This window comes from Rhipicephalus sanguineus, chromosome 2 (genome assembly GCF_013339695.2).
Source record: "Rhipicephalus sanguineus isolate Rsan-2018 chromosome 2, BIME_Rsan_1.4, whole genome shotgun sequence".
Taxonomy (NCBI): Eukaryota; Metazoa; Arthropoda; class Arachnida; order Ixodida; family Ixodidae; genus Rhipicephalus; species Rhipicephalus sanguineus.
Genome location: NC_051177.1, coordinates 4,896,329 through 4,915,225, shown reverse-complemented (window position 1 = coordinate 4,915,225; position 18,897 = coordinate 4,896,329). Strand labels below are relative to the sequence as shown.

At 47.4% G+C, this 18,897-nt stretch overlaps 1 protein-coding gene across 1 annotated transcript in view; it reads right to left on the bottom strand.

The window, feature by feature from the left end:
* LOC119382356 (fat-like cadherin-related tumor suppressor homolog) overlaps positions 1-18,897 on the bottom strand; it is a 912,235-nt gene that overhangs the window by 221,788 nt on the left and 671,550 nt on the right. Inside the window, 2 exon segments of the mRNA XM_049412132.1 lie at positions 11,215-11,374; positions 12,575-12,739. Of these exon segments, the coding sequence (XP_049268089.1) occupies positions 11,215-11,374; positions 12,575-12,739 (325 nt within the window).

Below are 18,897 nucleotides of genomic sequence, written 5' to 3'. Positions count from 1 at the left end.
CGTTTTGGAGCACGCATACGTATCGTCCTGTCATCGGCGGAGAACGGATAACAAAGAAACAAGGCCTCACACAGATAGCGTGCGGACCTGCAGGCGTCGGTGGCGCTTTTTTTCCCCCTCTACGTGCGTTGTGACATATATGACGTTCTTGCAGCCAGTACTTGGCGCGCGCTAAGGCGTAGCTGATCTTGTCGCTATAATCCTGTGTCGTTTCGACTTCGCGATCAAGACTGTCTTCATCTGTTACTGCAAGGATTGCGTCGTCCAGTCTTGATAATGCTGATTCCCTGTCCTTCAGGTAGTCGAGCTGCACGCTAACTTCTGAGAGGTCGGGATCCGTTTGCTGTAGCAGGTCTGTTAACTGGGTTAGGGCCTGCGTGACACCAGTCCTGAGCGCACCACGCTTCTTGCACGGCTGGGCTGAGTTCGCCATGGCCGTGACGTGAAGGCGTCTCCCGAGGGGCAGTCCTGGGTTTCGCAGCACCAAGATGTAAAGAAATGAGACCGACCGACACCATGGCTGCCCCGTCTTCTCCTCCTTTAATGGAACATCCTAATCCTATGATGATGATACGTATGCTCCAAATGCGGCAATCGTTTCCTTCTATTTTAAACAGATTCCCGCCGGCGCCCCTTGCTTTTTGATGAAAAGGAACTGTTACGCCCCTTGCATTCCTTCTGTGCTGTGCGGTCGAAACGCTCTTGAGCGGGCTTTTGCAATCGGCAGACAGCACGCGAATTCCTGTGAGCCGCTCGCTTTGCTTCCGGCAGTGCCTGTGCACTGCAGTCATTGAGTTGCGGCTGTCGCACCCCTTTCCGTCCTTGGGACCAACTCTTATGGGGTGCAGGGCGTTCTTGACGTGCTTGAAGGTGATGTACTCGGCGTGAAAAATCCCAAAGACGCGATCCTCATCGTGGTGCTCGCACAAAAAGTAGCCGATCTGGGACAAGTTGCGGAAGTCCAGCGCCACCACTATGCTACGACGACGCGTGCGACTACGACGCGTGCGGCCAAGACGAGCATCAACATGCTCGCCTGCCGTCTCACCCTCTTCCACCTTCCTGCCACCGGCGGCGCGGAACACATTCCATCGGCTGCTGCTCTTACAAGTTCAACCGTGTCGGTCAACCAAGTGTGCACACTTTGCAACAGCAGCGTGCATGCCATAAGTTCCTGCAATGCCATTCTGTCAGCGGACGACAAGCGAGTGAGGCTGCGGAATAATAACTGCCGTTTCCACTGTGGTACACGCAACCACATCGCAACGCTCTGCAAAAAGTCCTGCAGTCTTACCTGTGGTACCTGCCGTCGCCGCCATCTGACTATTCTGTGCGAGCTGTCGAGACCAGTCGAGGGCCTACCACCTACTGCTGATTCCGTTGCGTTGGGAAGACCCTCTTCGCCAAGTCTTCGAACCGTGACAACCACCCAAAGCAGTCACGTCGAATCCAAGGCTGTATTGTTGCAGACAGGCCACATATGGGTAGAGTGCGGTAACCGACGACTTTTCGTTCGAGTGCTTTTAGACAGCGGTAGCCAGCGTAGTTACATTCGTGCAGACGCGGCCAGAAAACTTCAGTGTTCCGTTGTTAGAAGGGAAGAGCTTTCCCTCATCAGCTTTAGAAGCTCCAAATCTCAGAGGTGACTATGCGCCGAGCGTGTCTCCGTGCGACTGCGCAGCCAATTTGTCGACGCTGCAGTGGAATTGGAAGCATTAACAATTCCAGAGATATGCTCCGTAACGAGTCCACCGCTGGAGAACAATATCTTGCAGGCACTCATCGCCAAGGAATATAAGGTGGCTGAGGCATGTCAAGCGGATACGTGGAAAGAAGGCGACATAACCGTTCTCATAGGACCTGACGCCTATTGGAGAGTGACAACCAGACAAATTTGATTGCATCGAGAGGCTAACAGCGATCGACACTACCTTTGGATGGATGGTGCAATGCCCTATTAAGTCCGACATCCACTTCCCATCAAGTGCACTGTTCGTCTCGAGCAGCGATTCTTCTGCAGCGGATCTCGATGTACCTTCGATGTAGTGTCTTGATGCCATCGGCAGCAAAGTTCCTTGCTTTGACGATGCTTTTCGAACATGGGGCCGTCGACCTTAACGACGACGGTCCCATGTTCGAAAAGCATCGTCTGGAGGCTCGCGAGACGAGAGCCCTCACGTCTACTTCGGCTCTGCACTGACTCTACCTTCACGACGACGGCCCCATGTTCGAAAAGCATTGTCTGGAGGCTCGCGAGACGAGAGCCCTCACGTCTACTTCGGCTCTGCACTGACTCTACCTTCACGACGACGGCCCCATGTTCGAAAAGCATTGTCTGAAGGCTCGCGAGACGAGAGCCCTCACGTCTACTTCGGCTCTGCACTGACTCTACCTTCACGACGACGGTCCCATGTTCGAAAAGCATCGTCTGGAGGCTCGCGAGACGAGAGCCCTCACGTCTACTTCGGCTGTGCACTGACTCTACCTTCACGACGACGGTCCCATGTTCGAAAAGCATTGTCTGGAGGCTCGCGAGACGAGAGCCCTCACGTCTACTTCAGCTCTGTACTGACTCGTCCTTCACGACGACGGACTCAGGTTTGCAAGGCTTGTACGTGCACATAGAGAGGAACATCTCAACAGCCCTGCACTCTGCCCAGTGAAACGCATCTCCGCCCATCACAAGATTTTCTCATCGATGAGAACTTCGAGACATGCGAGGCCAGGGCAACGAATTTCTGTCCCGACACCCATCCTGTAGGTCCCGCCTTCGAAGCAGCAGGAACATGAAGCACAGGTGCAAACTACCATATTGAAGGCGGCTTCGATACTCAAGACACTATAGGTGATTAATATTATGAATCCTGATTATGCAGGATTGGCCCTTGAAACCACCTGCTGTGCACCTGCCTGCCTGATGAAGCTTCGCTATAACGGTCTATAGAAGATTCGCAAGGCCAGAATGCCGAGTTCCTTTGGTAGTGTCTGCCCAGGAGGCTTTAAGAGCGAAAGGGGAAGTGAAAGCTGGACATCGCCAGCAGACGCATCGCAGCAAATGATCTACCAAATGCAGCAACGATAGTGGCCACCTGAACCTCTAACTACTGAACTCGACGCAAGCCACTTGACGAAGTCTCTAAGTGCTGAGGGACAATACTAGTCTTTCGATTCAGCGTGTTCATTTGGCGCCAGCGGGAATGTGTTGAAAATAGAAGAAAACGATTGCCGCATCTGGGGCATACGTATCATCATCATGGGATTAGGGTGTTCCATTAAAGGAGGAGAAGACGAGGCAGTCATGGCGTGGGTCGGTCTCATTTTTTCACAGTACCACAAAAGAAGCCGCGGACGCTCTCGTCGTTCTAGAGGAGTTTTGTTAGGATGTCCCAGGCAATACTCTTGCGCTAGAGGGTTTGTCACATGCCCGCAATCTAGTCCTTGCCGCCCAGCTGTCCATAAAAAAACAAACAAGCATCACGGACTACTTCTCAAAATAAAGGTATGCGATAAAGGAATTGAAAATGTGCATTTTTGTCATGCATTCGTTAATTCGACATTCGGATAATTCGGACATTTTTTTCACTCCCTTGAGATCCGAAGTGACGAGGTTTTACTGTACTCGTACATGTAACGTTAGCCACAAAGTTAACTTTGTTTCGTGTGCTCTGAAGAACCTTGTGTATTGTATTCCGTTAAACGAGTGTATGTGGGGGGGCACACTGGTCACTGCCTAAATATACGCTTAAGGGAGCACCTCTCGTTTCTGAAAGGAAGGCTGCTCGCGCATTTAGCCATTCATTGTGTGCAGTGTGATTGCGAAGCGCGCTTTTCTGACACGGTCACTCTGTATAAGCACCGTGATCGCACCAGATGGGAACTTGCAGAGGCATTTAACAATCACATTAGGGTGTCATCCTGTATCAGTCAACCATCATTAAAGGGACACTAAAGGCAAATGTTAAGTCGACCTTGATTGTTGAAATAGCGTTCCAGAAACCTCATGATGCTTGTTTCGTGCCAAGGAAATGCTTATTGTGAATGAAAATCGTGTTTGAGTGGTCCGCACAGCGTTAGTGCACTTCAAATCACGTGCCTCAAAAGGCCTCCTGACGTAGCATTTGCCTTGCCCAACGTTGCCCGCCTTTACTGCCTGGCAGCCGACGCTGTGGTTTCTGCTCTGAAGGGCACATTACAAAACATCACATGGACACAGCATCTTGACAAACTTTTCATTACAGCGACTTTTATGAGCATGCAAGGCACATGCAGCAAGCAGTACGCGATAACAAAACTACGACTGAGATGTGATCGCGTGAGTGGAGCACAGCCCTGCGAAAACGGAACTTTTGCACAACGCGTGCCATTCTCCACTGTAACGTCAAGTTCTTTTTTCCATGATTCAAACATAAACGCATAAGCAGCATTTTATTATGTCAGCAGTATTACAGAATGTTCCTTTTTTAATGTAAGAAGCTTGAATACCAGTGGTAATTTGCACTCGGGACTCTTGACGTCATCGGCACGGGTGGCGCATATACAGTAGACTCCCGTTAAGACGAACTCAAAGGGACCGCGGTCATCTGTTCGTCTTATCAGGAGTTTGGCTTATCAGAAGTGCCTTCAAAAAGAGATGCTAACATGCCAAGTGCATCCAAATATGTTACTTGAAAACACTGAATGGAGTAGACTTACAATGGGGGCAAAAAGACAAGAAAAAGCATTTAATTGGCTCATCTAGATAAAACCTACAAGCAGAGTATTTACACAAATCGTACGAGCACCTGATATCGCGGGTCCAAAAATAAAAATTTCATGAAGATACTGCTACCACATTTTAATGATAAAACTGTAGCACGCTCCTATGTTGACGATTACAAAAAAGAGAGAGAGAGAAGCACAATTTTCCTTCAAATAATGTAAAATTTATTGTCCTGGCAGTTCCTTTTCTTCTGTGAGCCTGTTTTGCTGGCTCTAAGATCGCTTCTGGATACGCCTCGGTGGCGTGCTGTTGCCTTGACAAAGTCATGATACGCTGAGTTGCCTAAGAAAGGCTGCAAGGTTTTCTTCGAGGTCCGGATATTTACCCGTTTTCGGCCCGCAGTAACTTTTCCTGATCGACATGCAGCTGAAGATATCCCATTGCACTACTCACGGCCACAAGCCTCGCGCACTCGAAAAAGACATGACGCCGTTATATTCAGTGTACAAAATAGCCTTCCCTTGTCGTGCACTTCCATAATCAAAATGGCTCATCACAATTTGCACTTCACTGGAAACAGATACAATGCGCACAGGTCCTACATGAACCCACGCGAACTGACCACAAAATGTGCTCGGCCGCTATAGTATGATGGCGATGACAATGCACCTGACCCCTCTGACGGGAGTGCGCCACAAACTTGGTTTCGGTCTTGTACTCGGTTGTAATGCACAGACAATTTTTGTTCCCGTTGTCACTTTCTTTTTTTTTCCCCCACTCCCCTTGCGTTTGCCCCTCTGACCATGGCGGAGGGGCCGAGGGGCCCCAAGCTCTGGTGTTGTTCTGTTCTCCTTTGTACTCCAGCTGGGAAACCGAAGAACGGGGAGGGGGGGGGGGAATACAAAAGGACGCAATGGCTTGAGGGTCCCAGTTGTAAATCCCCCTACTCTTTTTGTTGCTTTCTTTGCTGATAAAGCCCGCACCTCCCCCACCCACAGGCTGGGGGTGAGGGGGATACCCGCTTTATCCGCGGACCGTTCTTTTTCGTTTATCTCGCACCCTCCGCGTCGCGATTTGCTTCGCGTCTTTGCTCCGGGAAGCGCTTTTTCTTTTCTTTTTTGCTTTTTCTCGGTCGCCTGAATGCTCCACCGAGACTGCGGTGTTCATTTCGCAGAATCGCCAGCGTTGTCGATCACCGCGAAAGTTCGTCTTAACAGGAGAGTACAGTTGGCCGGTTCGTCTTAAGCGAATTTTTTTCGCACTGAGTCTATGGAAAACCAAACAAACGGTTCTCTGTTGTTCGGCATAAGCGAGAATTCGTCTTAACTGAGTTCGTCTTACCGGGAGTTCACTGTAGTGTCCTACCTTAATTTCTCGGTTACTAGAGCACTGCTATTGATAATATCGACGTTTTAGACATTCTCAAACATTGACCTTTCCCTCTGACATAAATGGTTATTTGCCTTTGGTGTCCCTTTAACGATTAGCAGCAAAGAAGTGTCCCTCCTAAAGGAAAGAGGGTAGCAAGTAGATACGGTGTGATAGTGCCTCGTATTGCACCTAGGACGGTGCGCATGCGCAGCGGGTGTATGATCTTGCTTAAAAAAGCTGTCAGTTGATAGTCCTCACGCTTGTCCCTGTCTTAGTTCGCGCTCTTAGCAACGAGCTCGTCTTTCGGTCTTACTTCAGTGTGCTCTTATGTTTGATCAAACAATCATTCTCAGCAGGGCAAAAGAGAGATTGACGACGGAGATCACTGAAGCCTGTGAGATAGACAAAATGAATGATAAGTGTGCCATCTTTGTCACGGTCTAACAAGGAAATGACATTTCTCGATTTGTCAGTCACTCAAGTCTGATTGTAGCAACAGGCGTTTACGTTGTAAGGACTGTGTGGCGGAGGCGGCAACCACAGTTGGTGCCGTCACCATCATCATGAACATGGGCAGTGGGGCAGGGGCAGTAGGGAATAAAGTGCGTGTTGTGCGCGCTTCCTCCCTGACAACGTCCTTCTGTCTCTGTCACCTTTCTCTTTTTATTTTCATTTGCTCACGCAGGCGTGTGTCACATGCATCTGGAAATAAATATTTTCAGTTGAAAGTCAGCACTGTGTGTGTGTGCATTGTTCAAATTTATTATTGTCATGTGACGGTGAAGACGGCTGCAGCAAGACTGGGAAGTCCGAAACTTTTTATTGGGCAACCTTGGGCTTGCGAAATGAAAGACTCAAAGTACAAGCAATGGCCCCCTCTGAGCCAGCATCATCCCGCTGTTTCAAAAATGCACGAAAGCGAAAAAAATAAAATGTATACATACACATAGGAAAAACACAAGAACAAATAGAAAATTAAGTTCTACAAGTGCACATAAAACCTCAGGGTGTGCCAGGTGGCGCTGAGAGTTCATGATGCCACTGGGGACAACCTCGTAGTCCAAGTGCCCTGTATGGCCCCAATATCGTCGAAAAAGTTGGTCACTGAGCCAGACATGGTTGCTGGGCTGGTATTCCACAAAGCGTTGTCCGTCACAAATCTCGGGAGCGCTTGCAAGGGGTGATCAGACATGTGCCAGTCTTATTGTTGGTGGCCGAGTTAGCTCCAGAGTAAGCTCCATTGCTTGTCATGGGTGCACAATCTTATTGGAAGATTCTAAAATAATCTGTGCTGTTTCCAGACATTTGGGCGCGGTGTGCACGAGGTGGTGGTTACAACTGTACCGGGTCATAAAAAAAAACAGCGTGCGTTGCAATACTTTTGTACAGGAGTTGGCTGCCAGTGGTGAACTTTGGTCAGGCTTTGTCTTCAGCCCTTTCTCGGCTTTCAATCATTTTGTGCAGTTTGTCGCCATCATTGCGGAAGAGTCATTTGCAAATCGTAGGTCGTTGAGACATTCTCAGTTGATTCCTGCTTCTTCCCAGTCTAGCTGTCTAAATACTTCCTTTAAGCATGCAGTGAACATTGGGGATATTGTGTCTCCTGATCCGACGCATTCTTTTATTGAAATTTTATCACTTTTTTTGTGGAAAGTAAGGTAGCTATGAAGTCCTTGCAGGTGTTGGCTAGGGTATCTATAGATGCTCCAAGTACTTCTTGGTGACGTCTCTACTGAGTAAAATGCCTTCTGGTAGCCTATGAATGCTAAATAAAGAGGTTGGCTGTACTCAGCAAATTTTTCTGTTGCCGGATTGATCAGATGGCTGTGACCCTTTGTAGAGAACCCATTCCCTCCTGCTCTCTCTTCGCCTGCTTGAAATTACCTTTGTAAATATTGCCACACCCGCTTCTTGTTTCATTTTGATGTATTCGGGTTTGACAGCGTCGATCAATGCTCGACGCTGTCCGCGCCGCAGTGTTCGAGAAGCTTTGCGATTGTAGTAGATCGTTTTGTTAAGATTGCGCGCAGGACGTGAATAGTCTAGATAATTCCAGAGCTTGCGCGACCACCAGTGATAAGACTGGAAAGTTCTATGCGTAATGTATAAAAGACGGCGCGTCCCAGCCATGAGCAGTTTTTCCGACGGCCAACACTCTGTTCGCCGCTATCAGTGTACTGTGTGTATTGCTGTAGTTTGACTTACCTTTTCCCGGCCACAAGTTCGGCCACATAAAGAGTTTCATCTTGGACACGTAGCCTGCTGCCTTCGTCAACGTCACGACCCCGTGACATCTGGTGGAGGTGCTGGGTAGAGACTTAGCGGCCTGGCGACGGCGAACAAGGTTGTCGGGGTGTCCAATGCGCTCCTGCGAGGTAGTCGGCGATGTCGTGTGGTCGTTCACCCCGCTGTGGACGCGGCGCGTCAATGGCGAAACCATGAAGTCCCATCTGTCGGTACTGGCAGCGGCAATAAGTGTGGTCAGCTTCTCCTCAAAGGTAGCATAGTGGGCGGTGGTCGGGGGCGCGCCAAACGTCAGTCTTCCTTGGCGTGTATCGCTGGCAGGCTGGTGGGCGGTATGACATCGGTGGTGGCGGCGGAACTGCTACGGCGGCGTGGTGTCTTGACGCTGACGAGGAGCAGGGGCCTTTCATCGGGCTGCAGCAGTGTAGCTCATTGCTTGCAGCTGCGGCTGCACTGAATCGAGGATGATCAGCGACTGCTGGATTTCCTCTGGGACGATGTCTGTGATCAAGGCAGCTTGAGGCTGGCAAGACGAGAACATCCCAGGAATTTCTTTGCGCACTACGGCCCTTATGGTCTCGCGCAGATCGTCGAAGCCGACGGCTTGAACCGCTGCGCTGTCTTGGATCAAGCGGCGGTTATACTGGCAGGTTCGCATTTCCAGCGTCTTCTCTATTGTTGTTGCCTCCGAGAGAAATTCCTGGACGGTATTCGGTGGATTCCTCATAAGTAGGGGTGTGCGAATATTCGAAATTTCGAATATTTTTCTAATAGTGTTTGCTATTCGATTCGATTCACACTGGAATTTTACTATTTGAAGTATTCGAACTTCCCAAAAACAAATACAGTCGTCTGATTGAAAGTGACCCCTACAGATATTTATATGCTTCACCTCATTACATTCTCGTATTGCGGCAAAGCTGCTTTTCAAGCACCGTTACCGTCGAACTTAGCCAAGAGACAAAGTCCGATTGGAAGTGGTCCCTAGATTTTCAGTGTGCTTCGCCTCATCACACCCCCGTATTGAGGCAAAGCTGCATTTCAAGCTCCGTTACGGTCGAACTTAGCCAAGACACAGTCAACGTCCGACTGAAAGTGGTCTCTAAATTTTCAATATGCTTCACCTCATCACACCCTCGTATTGCAGCAAAGCTGCCTTTCAAGCTCCGCTATGGTAGCAAATGTATGATCTCAAGAAAACGCTGGTTCCAACATGGAGTTGAAAGATGTGGCAGAGGTGGGGGCTCAATTAATGCTGTTTCGGACCTGAAATTTGGGCAGGAAGTCCGAAAAATCGGATGCCGAAGCTAGCACCCAAAATTTCAGATGTTATTACAAATCGACGTCTAAGAGACAGATTTGGAACTCCGGACTTGAAGGGAGCACACCCTTGTCTGCCACATCTGTTGGGCTTCCACAGAAGTTGAAAGAAGAGGAGAGGCTCAGGAAATGGCATCTTTGTCTATCACGTGTAAAGTGTTGTTGGCAACACTTTGGTTGCACCAAATCATGTACATAAATACGATTCGGCCTCTACATTGCCTCATTCTTGATAAGACAACTATGAAACACCACCCTGCGAGCGTTTCACCAACCTAGCAAAAAGAAACACTTTCATGTTGCTATCTCATAAGAACATACTTAGAGATTCTTTGCGACTTTTTTCTGTAATTTCACTTTGAAGTATTCGAAAAATGTTTGGGAAATATTTGAAAATTATTTGAAAATTATTCGATTCGATTCGCACTCAAACTTTATTATTCCTATTCGCTTCGCACCCAAAATTTTGCTATTCGCACAGCTCTACTCATAAGTCCAGCGAAGAGCTGTTCCTTTATTCCTCGCATGAGGAAACGAACCTTCTTCTCTTCAGGCATATTGGGGTCTGCGTGGCGGAAAATACGCCACACAGACCCCATTGGGGAGCTGGACGTGAGTTTCAAGCAGAGCTTCGGCCCTCTCTTTGCGGACGACGCTAGTGAATGTGGTCATGAACTTGGTTCGGAAAATGTCCGTTTATGTTAGAGTGGACTCTTGGTTCTCGAACCATGTCCTAGCGGCATCTTCTAAGGCGAAGTAGACATGCTGCAGCTTGTCTTCATTGCTCCAATGGTTGAAGACGGCTACCCGGTCGTATGTTTCCAGCCAGCTTTCAGGGTCCTCGCTCGATGACCCATGGAATAAGGGCAGCTCCCTAGGCTGCTGAAGCAGGAGTGGCATAGGTTGCACAGGTGGCGTCATCGTGGCTGCTTGCTTTGTCGTCTTGGCTCTTGTAATGTCAGGTAGGCATCCGAACTCAGGTCCTAGCTGCCTGCGGCTAGCTCGACATTCCGGGATGTCTTTCGGGTCTTCTTGTTGATGACGTGGACTTGGATCACGGTCTTGCGGGGGCGTCCGGAACATGGACGAAGCAGCACCTCCACCAGATGTCACGGGGTTGTGACGTCGACGAAGGCAGCAGGCGGCGTGTCCAAGATGAAACTCTTTATTTGGCCGAACTTGTGGCCGGGAAAAGGAAAGTAAAACTACAGCAATACACACAGTACACTGATAGCGGCAAACAGAGCGTCGGCCGTCGAAAAAACTGCTCATGGCTGGGACGCGCAGTCTTTTATACATTACGCATCGAACTTTCCACTCTTATCACTCGTGGTCACGCAAGCTCTGGAATAATCAGACTATTCACGTCCTGCGCGCAATCTTAACAAAACAATCTACTACAATCGCGAAGCTTCTCAAACACTGCGGCGCGGGCAGCGTCGAGCGTTGATAACCGTCCTTGCTAGTCAAACCCGAACACATCAAAATAAAACAAGAAGTGGGCGTGGCAATATTTTGTGTAACACCGAAAGTAAGCTGTAATTCTTCAACATCACCCTTCCTCTCTATAATGTTCTCACCACCAAAGCCAGGGCTACAGATGCACGCAGTGTGGCGACTGTGTCGGGCTGAGACCAAGCTGTGGCCGTCTGCAGCAAGAACCACGATGTCACCAGTGTCCAGCACCAGCCGGTCTTGGCATTCACCATGCACACATTGCAGACTAGGGCACCGGTCACCCTGCATACGATATCACTCATCAATGCTCACACCTAAAATTCCCTGGTCAAGTAATTTCACCTCACATCTTTCGTGGATGATACAAACTGACATGAAAAGTGCTGTTTATGGTTCAGTGGCTAGCTCATAAGTGTGCTTAGAAGACTCCTCTGGCAAACTACATTTGTTGAAGCTGCCCATGTACAGTAGAATAACGTTAAACACAAAGTGCTTATTAAATGAAATTTCTGCTTAATTAAACAGAACCTTTTACTTAGCAGGTTTTGCATATGGTCAAAAAAAAAATGGAGATGACGCACGACACCGGTGCTCACTTTCAAAATAATCTTTACTTGCCCATTAGCACGCATATGTAGCTTGAGGAAAAGCATCACGTGACATAACACATTGCTAAGGAACGACATCCCTTCGAGTAATAGACCACAGGGATAGATAGCTTCAACGATCTCTTTTGTTAGCCTGACAATCTTTTTTATTAGTCTCTTGTTAGCCGGCGCAGTGCGGCGATGCTTTTACAGATAAGCACTAGAAATGCACGGAGGCATGATGGTGGCAGGCAGCAACCAAACCAGTACGATTTAATTGCTGATAACCCAATTACGATAAGTATCCTCAGCTGACTGCTCAGTAGGGCATGTGTGCGCGCAGTTGTAAGTGCGCCGCAGATGGGCAACGAACCAAACACGCCGTGCCAACGCTGCCTCTTTGTGCGAGACCACCAGACGAGTCGCTTTCAGGAACCGAAGCATCTCATCATCCCCACGTCTGTGTGCGGTCAGGAACTTACTCAAGGAGTGTGTGGGGTGCAGCAAGCACCCTGGACGGCACCAGTTTGGTAGGCTGCAGGTACAGAACGCATTCACGAGAACCTCTGTGGCAGGCCTTGAGAGCATTCAGCTACATGAGCAAAGTAAAAAGCGTTTTTTCAGACTGCCTGATTTTTCAGATGATTTTGCGGTGACTGTGTATGGGTAATGTAAAAAAAAACTTGTATTTCTGCACCCCTCTAGGCAGCTGGTTAAATAGGGATTATCGGCACAAAAGCCACTTAAGCTATGCTGTGCCAGCCACCGGATGTCAGAAGGCCAATGGCAAAAGGAGAGCATATTCAGAAACCGAGCTTCATCAAAAAATTCAGAATTTCCGCGAGAGGCTCCCAAAACCGTGGAAATCTACTATTTAGTTGTGTGCAGTGCTCACCTGTGGCAGTATGTGAATGTGGAGCCCAGCAGCTGCCTCCAGGGCCACATGACGCTCGTGCAGCCTGGCCGCCACAGTGGCTGCTCGCATGGGCCCGCCTTCGAGCTGAACGGCCAACAGCACATCCAGCTGCTCCTCCCCTGGCACTGGCTGCACGCTCACCAGCTGCATGACAGGTATTTATCACCTGCTTTTGCTGTTCATATGGGCCTGCTCTCCACAGAGTGAAGCTAAACCCACATAATGAAACAGCATGATGCCCACATCTACAGCTTGCCTCAGATCTCCACACAACAATCTTTTGAGAAGCGGAAATGCACTGGCTTCTTCATCCCCACCTTGTGGAAGGAACGCATCGAAGCCTTTCTGATAACATGTGGCGGCAGGCGGTAGTACAATAAGTATTACTCACACTGACAAGCTAGCAGCTATTGGTGTTTTAGGAGCAGATGCAACTCCTGGAGCGCAAAGCATCACCGAAGCATCTCATAAATGCCAATATTTATGTTATAAAAAATATTTCACACGGAACAACCAGTGTAAATTGCAAGAAACACACAATTAAAATATCAATGGTTATTGAATGCGCCGTGAAATGAGCTATATCTTTAAAATACCAGTACTTTTGGCAAAATGAGATGGAACCGGTAAAGCTGACCACTACATTATAGAACCACAGCCACATGTAACTGTTGTCAAAGCAGCAGTTGATAATCGCTACGAGTAATCTCGGTCATTTTCACATTTCACCAAAATAGCCTGCCTGTCAAGTTCAAAAAAGAATATGCTGGATATGCCAGTTCTTGTTGCGTAAATGAGGTCAGAGCCAATAAAGCTGCATACACTGTCGTAGCAAACACAGATTGTTTTTGGTTCTTACTGTTCCTCGTCTTCATTTTTGCAGCAGGTTTGGAGCAGTTACTCAAAAAACTCATAGTTTGGAGCAGCAATTGGAGCAGCACTTCCATCACCGCTAGAACCATCATAGAACACAAATAAAACCCCTGTCAGGTAAGCTGCGCACGTTTTAAGACATGCACCCTGCAGTGTTGTGCTCATATTCCGTTAATAAAATGCACTCATCTTCAGGTTCAACTTTTCGACAGCACCTGCCAGCACACTGCTGTTCTGCTAGGAAGAATATTTCTGAAGAGGAGTAAGTGACTGGGGGCCATTTAGGAGAGGCACAGTGTGCATTTGGCATGTTGAATCTGCCGGGAGCTTGTCATCTTGGCACAATGGTATATACATCATATCAGGAGAACGTTGAGATATCTTTTTTAAGATATCCAACAACTTGAAAAAATTCTAGCAATCGATATCATGTGAAGCAATCAGCAAGTAGCTGCCTATGCCACATCTTTTGGCTCTGAGCCATGTATTACGAGATGCATTGATGCCTTTGCGTAAATTGAGTAGTTGTGCACATATTGTGGGCTTACCAGGCACGTCAACTACCTGGTGTGTAAAGTGTGGCATATGGTCTGACACAATGTCGGCACATGCATTACAGGACAGACATCACTTCCGTCGAAACGAAGCGAAGCAGCACTCATGGGCACATTCCTGAGAGGATGACCACACTGGACTACAGCGTGCTTAGTCATAGGAGTAAATGTGTAATGTTTATTACACTGTTACAAAGTGGATAGCCAACACTGCAACCACAATGGATGTTAGACAAGCACCACCACCCCAAGACCCTGTTCGGCAATCTTTGATGTAAACCATGTACGGTAAAACCTTGTTAATTCAAAGTCACTGGGACTGTGAAGAACTTTGAATTACTGAAGGTAAACGGAGATGGTCGTTTGCTGTGCCTGCTGGTTTGCGGCTCTAAGGGTTCCAGCAATATCCGGTCGCAAGTTTGCCACAAACCCAGAGAAATGGTGGGCCTCACTGCTGCCAGCACGCACAAAAAAAAAGAGGTCTCGTGCTCAGCCGAAATGCGTTCCTGTGGAAAAGACATGGTTCACTGCAAGACAGTGATGACACACGGGCAGCATGTCACCTGCTCCTCGCAGTGTCAGCTCGTCATGATGCGACCATTCACCCATTGTTTATAGTAAAATAAAGAATTTATTTTACCATAAAGGGGCCAGTGTGACAGAATTCGCGATGTGTTCTGGCTGGAAAACATTATCATTGAAGTTTTCGAAGTAGGCGTTGCAGGCAAGAATTCTGCCAGCAGTCCAAGTGTGCAAATTGCCAGGAAAACCGCCACTGGGAGGTTCGCATACATCGTGAACTCCATCAGAGCATTCTTTATTATTTTTCTTTTGCCAGAAAGAATGCGTAAATCATGACTTTGCGAGAAGCATGCAACATGCTGCCCACATGACACCGCTGTGCTGCAGTGAAGCATGTCTTTTCCGCAGGAGCACATTTCAGCTGACCACAAGACCGCTTTTTGCATGAGAATTGAAACTTGAGCTAGTTGGTACGGATTCATCATGATTTAAGTAGCGCACTGACGGACGAGGATAGAGAAAAAGAAGGTGCACAACACGGGCGCTAACTCGCAACTGATTTTATTCGGAAGAACATGCTAATATAAAGGTGAAGAACAACACAAAAAAAAGGAACAGAAACATATAAACTTTGTAATCATCTGCAGGTTCCGCTTGGGTATTGAAATTCCGCGTCACTTAGCGCGATAGATGGTAGACTGATACATTTTTCTCCTTTCCTTTGAATGTGGAACGCTTCGATGACTTCTCTTGCCATCTGTTGTCTGTGACGTGACAGAATCATAGTGTCGGCGAAGAATGGAGTGCAGCGGCATTGTTTGCAATGGGCGGCGAGTGAAAATGGTTTTGTGTCTGACAGTGAACGCTCATGCTCCCTAAGACGAATATTGATACACCTTCCGCTCTGTCCAATGTATGATTTTCCGCATGATAATGGGATTTGATAGACGATGGCTTCTTTGCATTCTGTGTACTGAAACGTGTGATTGATGCCGCATTTGCCACGAACATTGCCGCTGTCTCTGATTTCTCTGTCAGTGCTTTTTTGCACTTTTGCGCACATGGATTCCAGTTTATGTGGGAAGGAAAAAACGACGTCAACGTCATAACGTTGAGCCACGTTTTTCAATCCGTGAGCCACACGGTGAGTATACGGAATGACCGTGTACTTTTTGGCTCTCGTAGTCCGTTCTTCGCCGCCCCCCGGCAGTGAACCATTCAGCTTCAGCCGTTTGTGCATCTTTTCGCAGGCTTGCGCAATGGTGTGCTCCGGGAAACCGGCTTGCTTGAGTCTTGCCACCTGTTCACTGAAGCTAATGTGTAGCCCATCCTGACAAGATTTCTGCAGGGCAGAACGAACGCAGGAAAATGCTATGCCCTGTTTGATTAATTTTGAATGGTGTGATGTGAAATCTAGTAATGGTTTGAGTGAACGTGGATGATAGCGCCAACACACATGTGTAGGTAGAAAATCTAACTTCAAGTCTAGGAACTGGAGTGTTCCTTCTGCCATCATTTCAACCGTGAAATTTAGGCCGCTGCCGTTCTCTCGGAACACTTTTAAGATGTTCACGGAATGTCGACAATAATCACAGACATCAAAAAGCACCAAATAGTCATCGACATAGCGGAAGACATGCTTGACCAGCCCTTCCAAGCCTTCCGCCAACTTTCTGTCCACAAAACTCAGAAAAATTTCACAAAGGACAGGTGCTACCCTAGAACCAATGCATATTCCTCTTTTCTGTAGGTACAATTCTTCATTATAGTGAACATAGGTGGATTTGAGGTAGAAAGAAACTAACTCTAGAAAGGATTCTAGAGGAACCTTACAACTGCTGAAGAAGGCATGCTCATCATTGAAATTACATATGCACATTCTTACACTTCTCATTAATTCATCATGCGGTATAGAGTAGAATAAATCTTCCACGTCAACACTAATGGCCTGACATTTCCCCGGATTTTTTTGCTGTAGAAACTCTACCAGGACAGTAGAATTCGGAATTCGGAATTCGGTGTATCAATATTCGTCTTAGGGAGCATGAGCGTTCACTGTCAGACACAAAACCATTTTCACTCGCCGCCCATTGCAAACAATGCGGCTGCACACCATTCTTCGCCGACACTATGATTCTGTCACGTCACAGACAACAGATGGCAAGAGAAGTCATCGAAGCGTTCCACATTCAAAGGAAAGGAGAAAAATGTATCAGTCTACCATCTATCGCGCTAAGTGACGCGGAATTTCAATACCTAAGCGGAACCTGCAGATGATTACAAAGTTTATATGTTTCTGTTCCTTTTTTTTGTGTTGTTCTTCACCTTTATATTAGCATGTTCTTCCGAATAAAATCAGTTGCGAGTTAGCGCCCGTGTTGTGCACCTTCTTTTTCTCTGTCCTCGTCCGTCAGTGCGCTACTTAAATCATGATAAAGACCGCTTTTTCTTTTTTTTCCCCGCTGGCTGCAGCGAGGCTGGGGTGCTTTAGCTATCACTCCTTAGTATCGCCTTGTGGCTTCTAAAGGCCGTCGTTTCTGCGGATTTGCGGCGAAATCGGGATCGGGAATTGGCACATGGCACCCTTAAGTTTTCAAACTAACCGGGCTGGTGCTTACCGTTACTTCAAATTATCCACACAAATTTACATTGCAAAATATGGGACCGCAGAAATCTTTCGCATTAAGCGGAATTTCGAAATAACCGAGTTGGAATTAATGAGGTATTACTATTCGCAATCGATACCATGTGTTTGCTGGCCGAGGGTCATTGCTGCACCTTGTCAGCATTTGTGTGCTACATTAAAACTGCCAGGTATAACAAGTGTTATGTCTTTGTGCCGTTAAACCCCCGCAAAGTTTGTAATAAAGTTTCCAATGCCTATTCTCACCTTTCCACAGTTGATACAGACTCCTATGTAGAGCTTCCCACTCTCAAGGAAAGGCTCAAGGACCTACTCGATGGAACAGTGGCTGGCACGCATGCGTTTTCAATGGATGTCGAAGAACTTTTTTATTCCATTCCTCATGGAGGCTTGTGTCGTGCTGTGCGGGATTTAATCAACGAAAATGGTGAAGTCATGTTCCGGAATGCCACGGGGGTAAGCTATGATAACTCTATCACCTTACTTGAGTTCTACCTAGACACAACGGCCATTAGCTTTAATGAGCAGTACTATGTACAGAAATCGGGCATCCGCAAAGGCTCGTCTGTGGCTCCTGTGTTATGTGACATCTTCTTATCAGCTGCTGACACGCGCTTGGCTCCAGAAGTAGAAAAATTTAACGTCACTAAGGCCTACATAGTCAGTTCCTTGATTTAAAACTGTCCTTCACGAGCAAGCACATTTGCTGGATGTATAATACCAGAACTAAGAAATGTCTGTTGCCCTATGACAGTGCCCACGCGAAACTTGTTAAGAGAGGCATCGCCATGACTTGCCTGAAGGCTTCACTAGAAAAATCCTGCCAACATCAAATGCATGCTAGTTTTCAACTGCAAATTGCTCGCTTTAACACTTCAAAGTTCCCTGCTTTGTTGGTCTCAAGTGTTTGCGAGTCCCTTCTGCAGAAGCTTAAGGGTCCTGGAAACAACGACTCTAATGAGCGTGAGCGGCAACCCACGATAGCTATACCGTGCATACACCGTATCTCGCACAACTTGAAAAGTACAATGTCAATGTCACGTTCATGGCTCCGTGCAAACTCTCGAAGGTATGACGTCAAAAAGCAAGAAATGTGACATGAAACTACTTTCACCGAATGTGATAACAATGTCGTATATAAGATCCTGCTCAGCTGCGATAAAGTTTACATAGGACGAACGGGTCGGTGTTTCAATGAGAGGACCAGAGAGTACGTGCTGTCTGTTAAGAACAACTCGGGAGGGCATTTGGCCGAGCACTGCAAAAGATGTGGGTGCACGCCTGAGTTTGCGCGCACAAGTTTCCTAAAGAAGGCACTAAATTGGACAGAAAGGGAAATAGTTGAAGCCTAGTATATTTTAAAGACCGGTGACAACTGCATTAGCATGCCTTCAATAACACTCATGAGTAATGAAGTGACCTTCTTGGAAGGACAGGTTTAACTTTCACGTCATTTGGGTTGTGTTACTTTCACATTTGCTGTTTTATAGTCTTGTTGGCGTTATTTCTTGTTGAATTTTTGTTTTTTGACGCACACCAATGAACCTTTAACTTTTGTTGTCATTTTCATTACATATCTGCCTGCAGAAGCACACGCGCTTCCGTTCGGGGGGAAAAAAAAAAGAAAAAAATGTTTTCTTGTTTGTTTTCTTGTTTTTTGTTTGGTTTCTTGCGATTAGTTATGCTTGAAATTCTTCGTCTGTGATGTT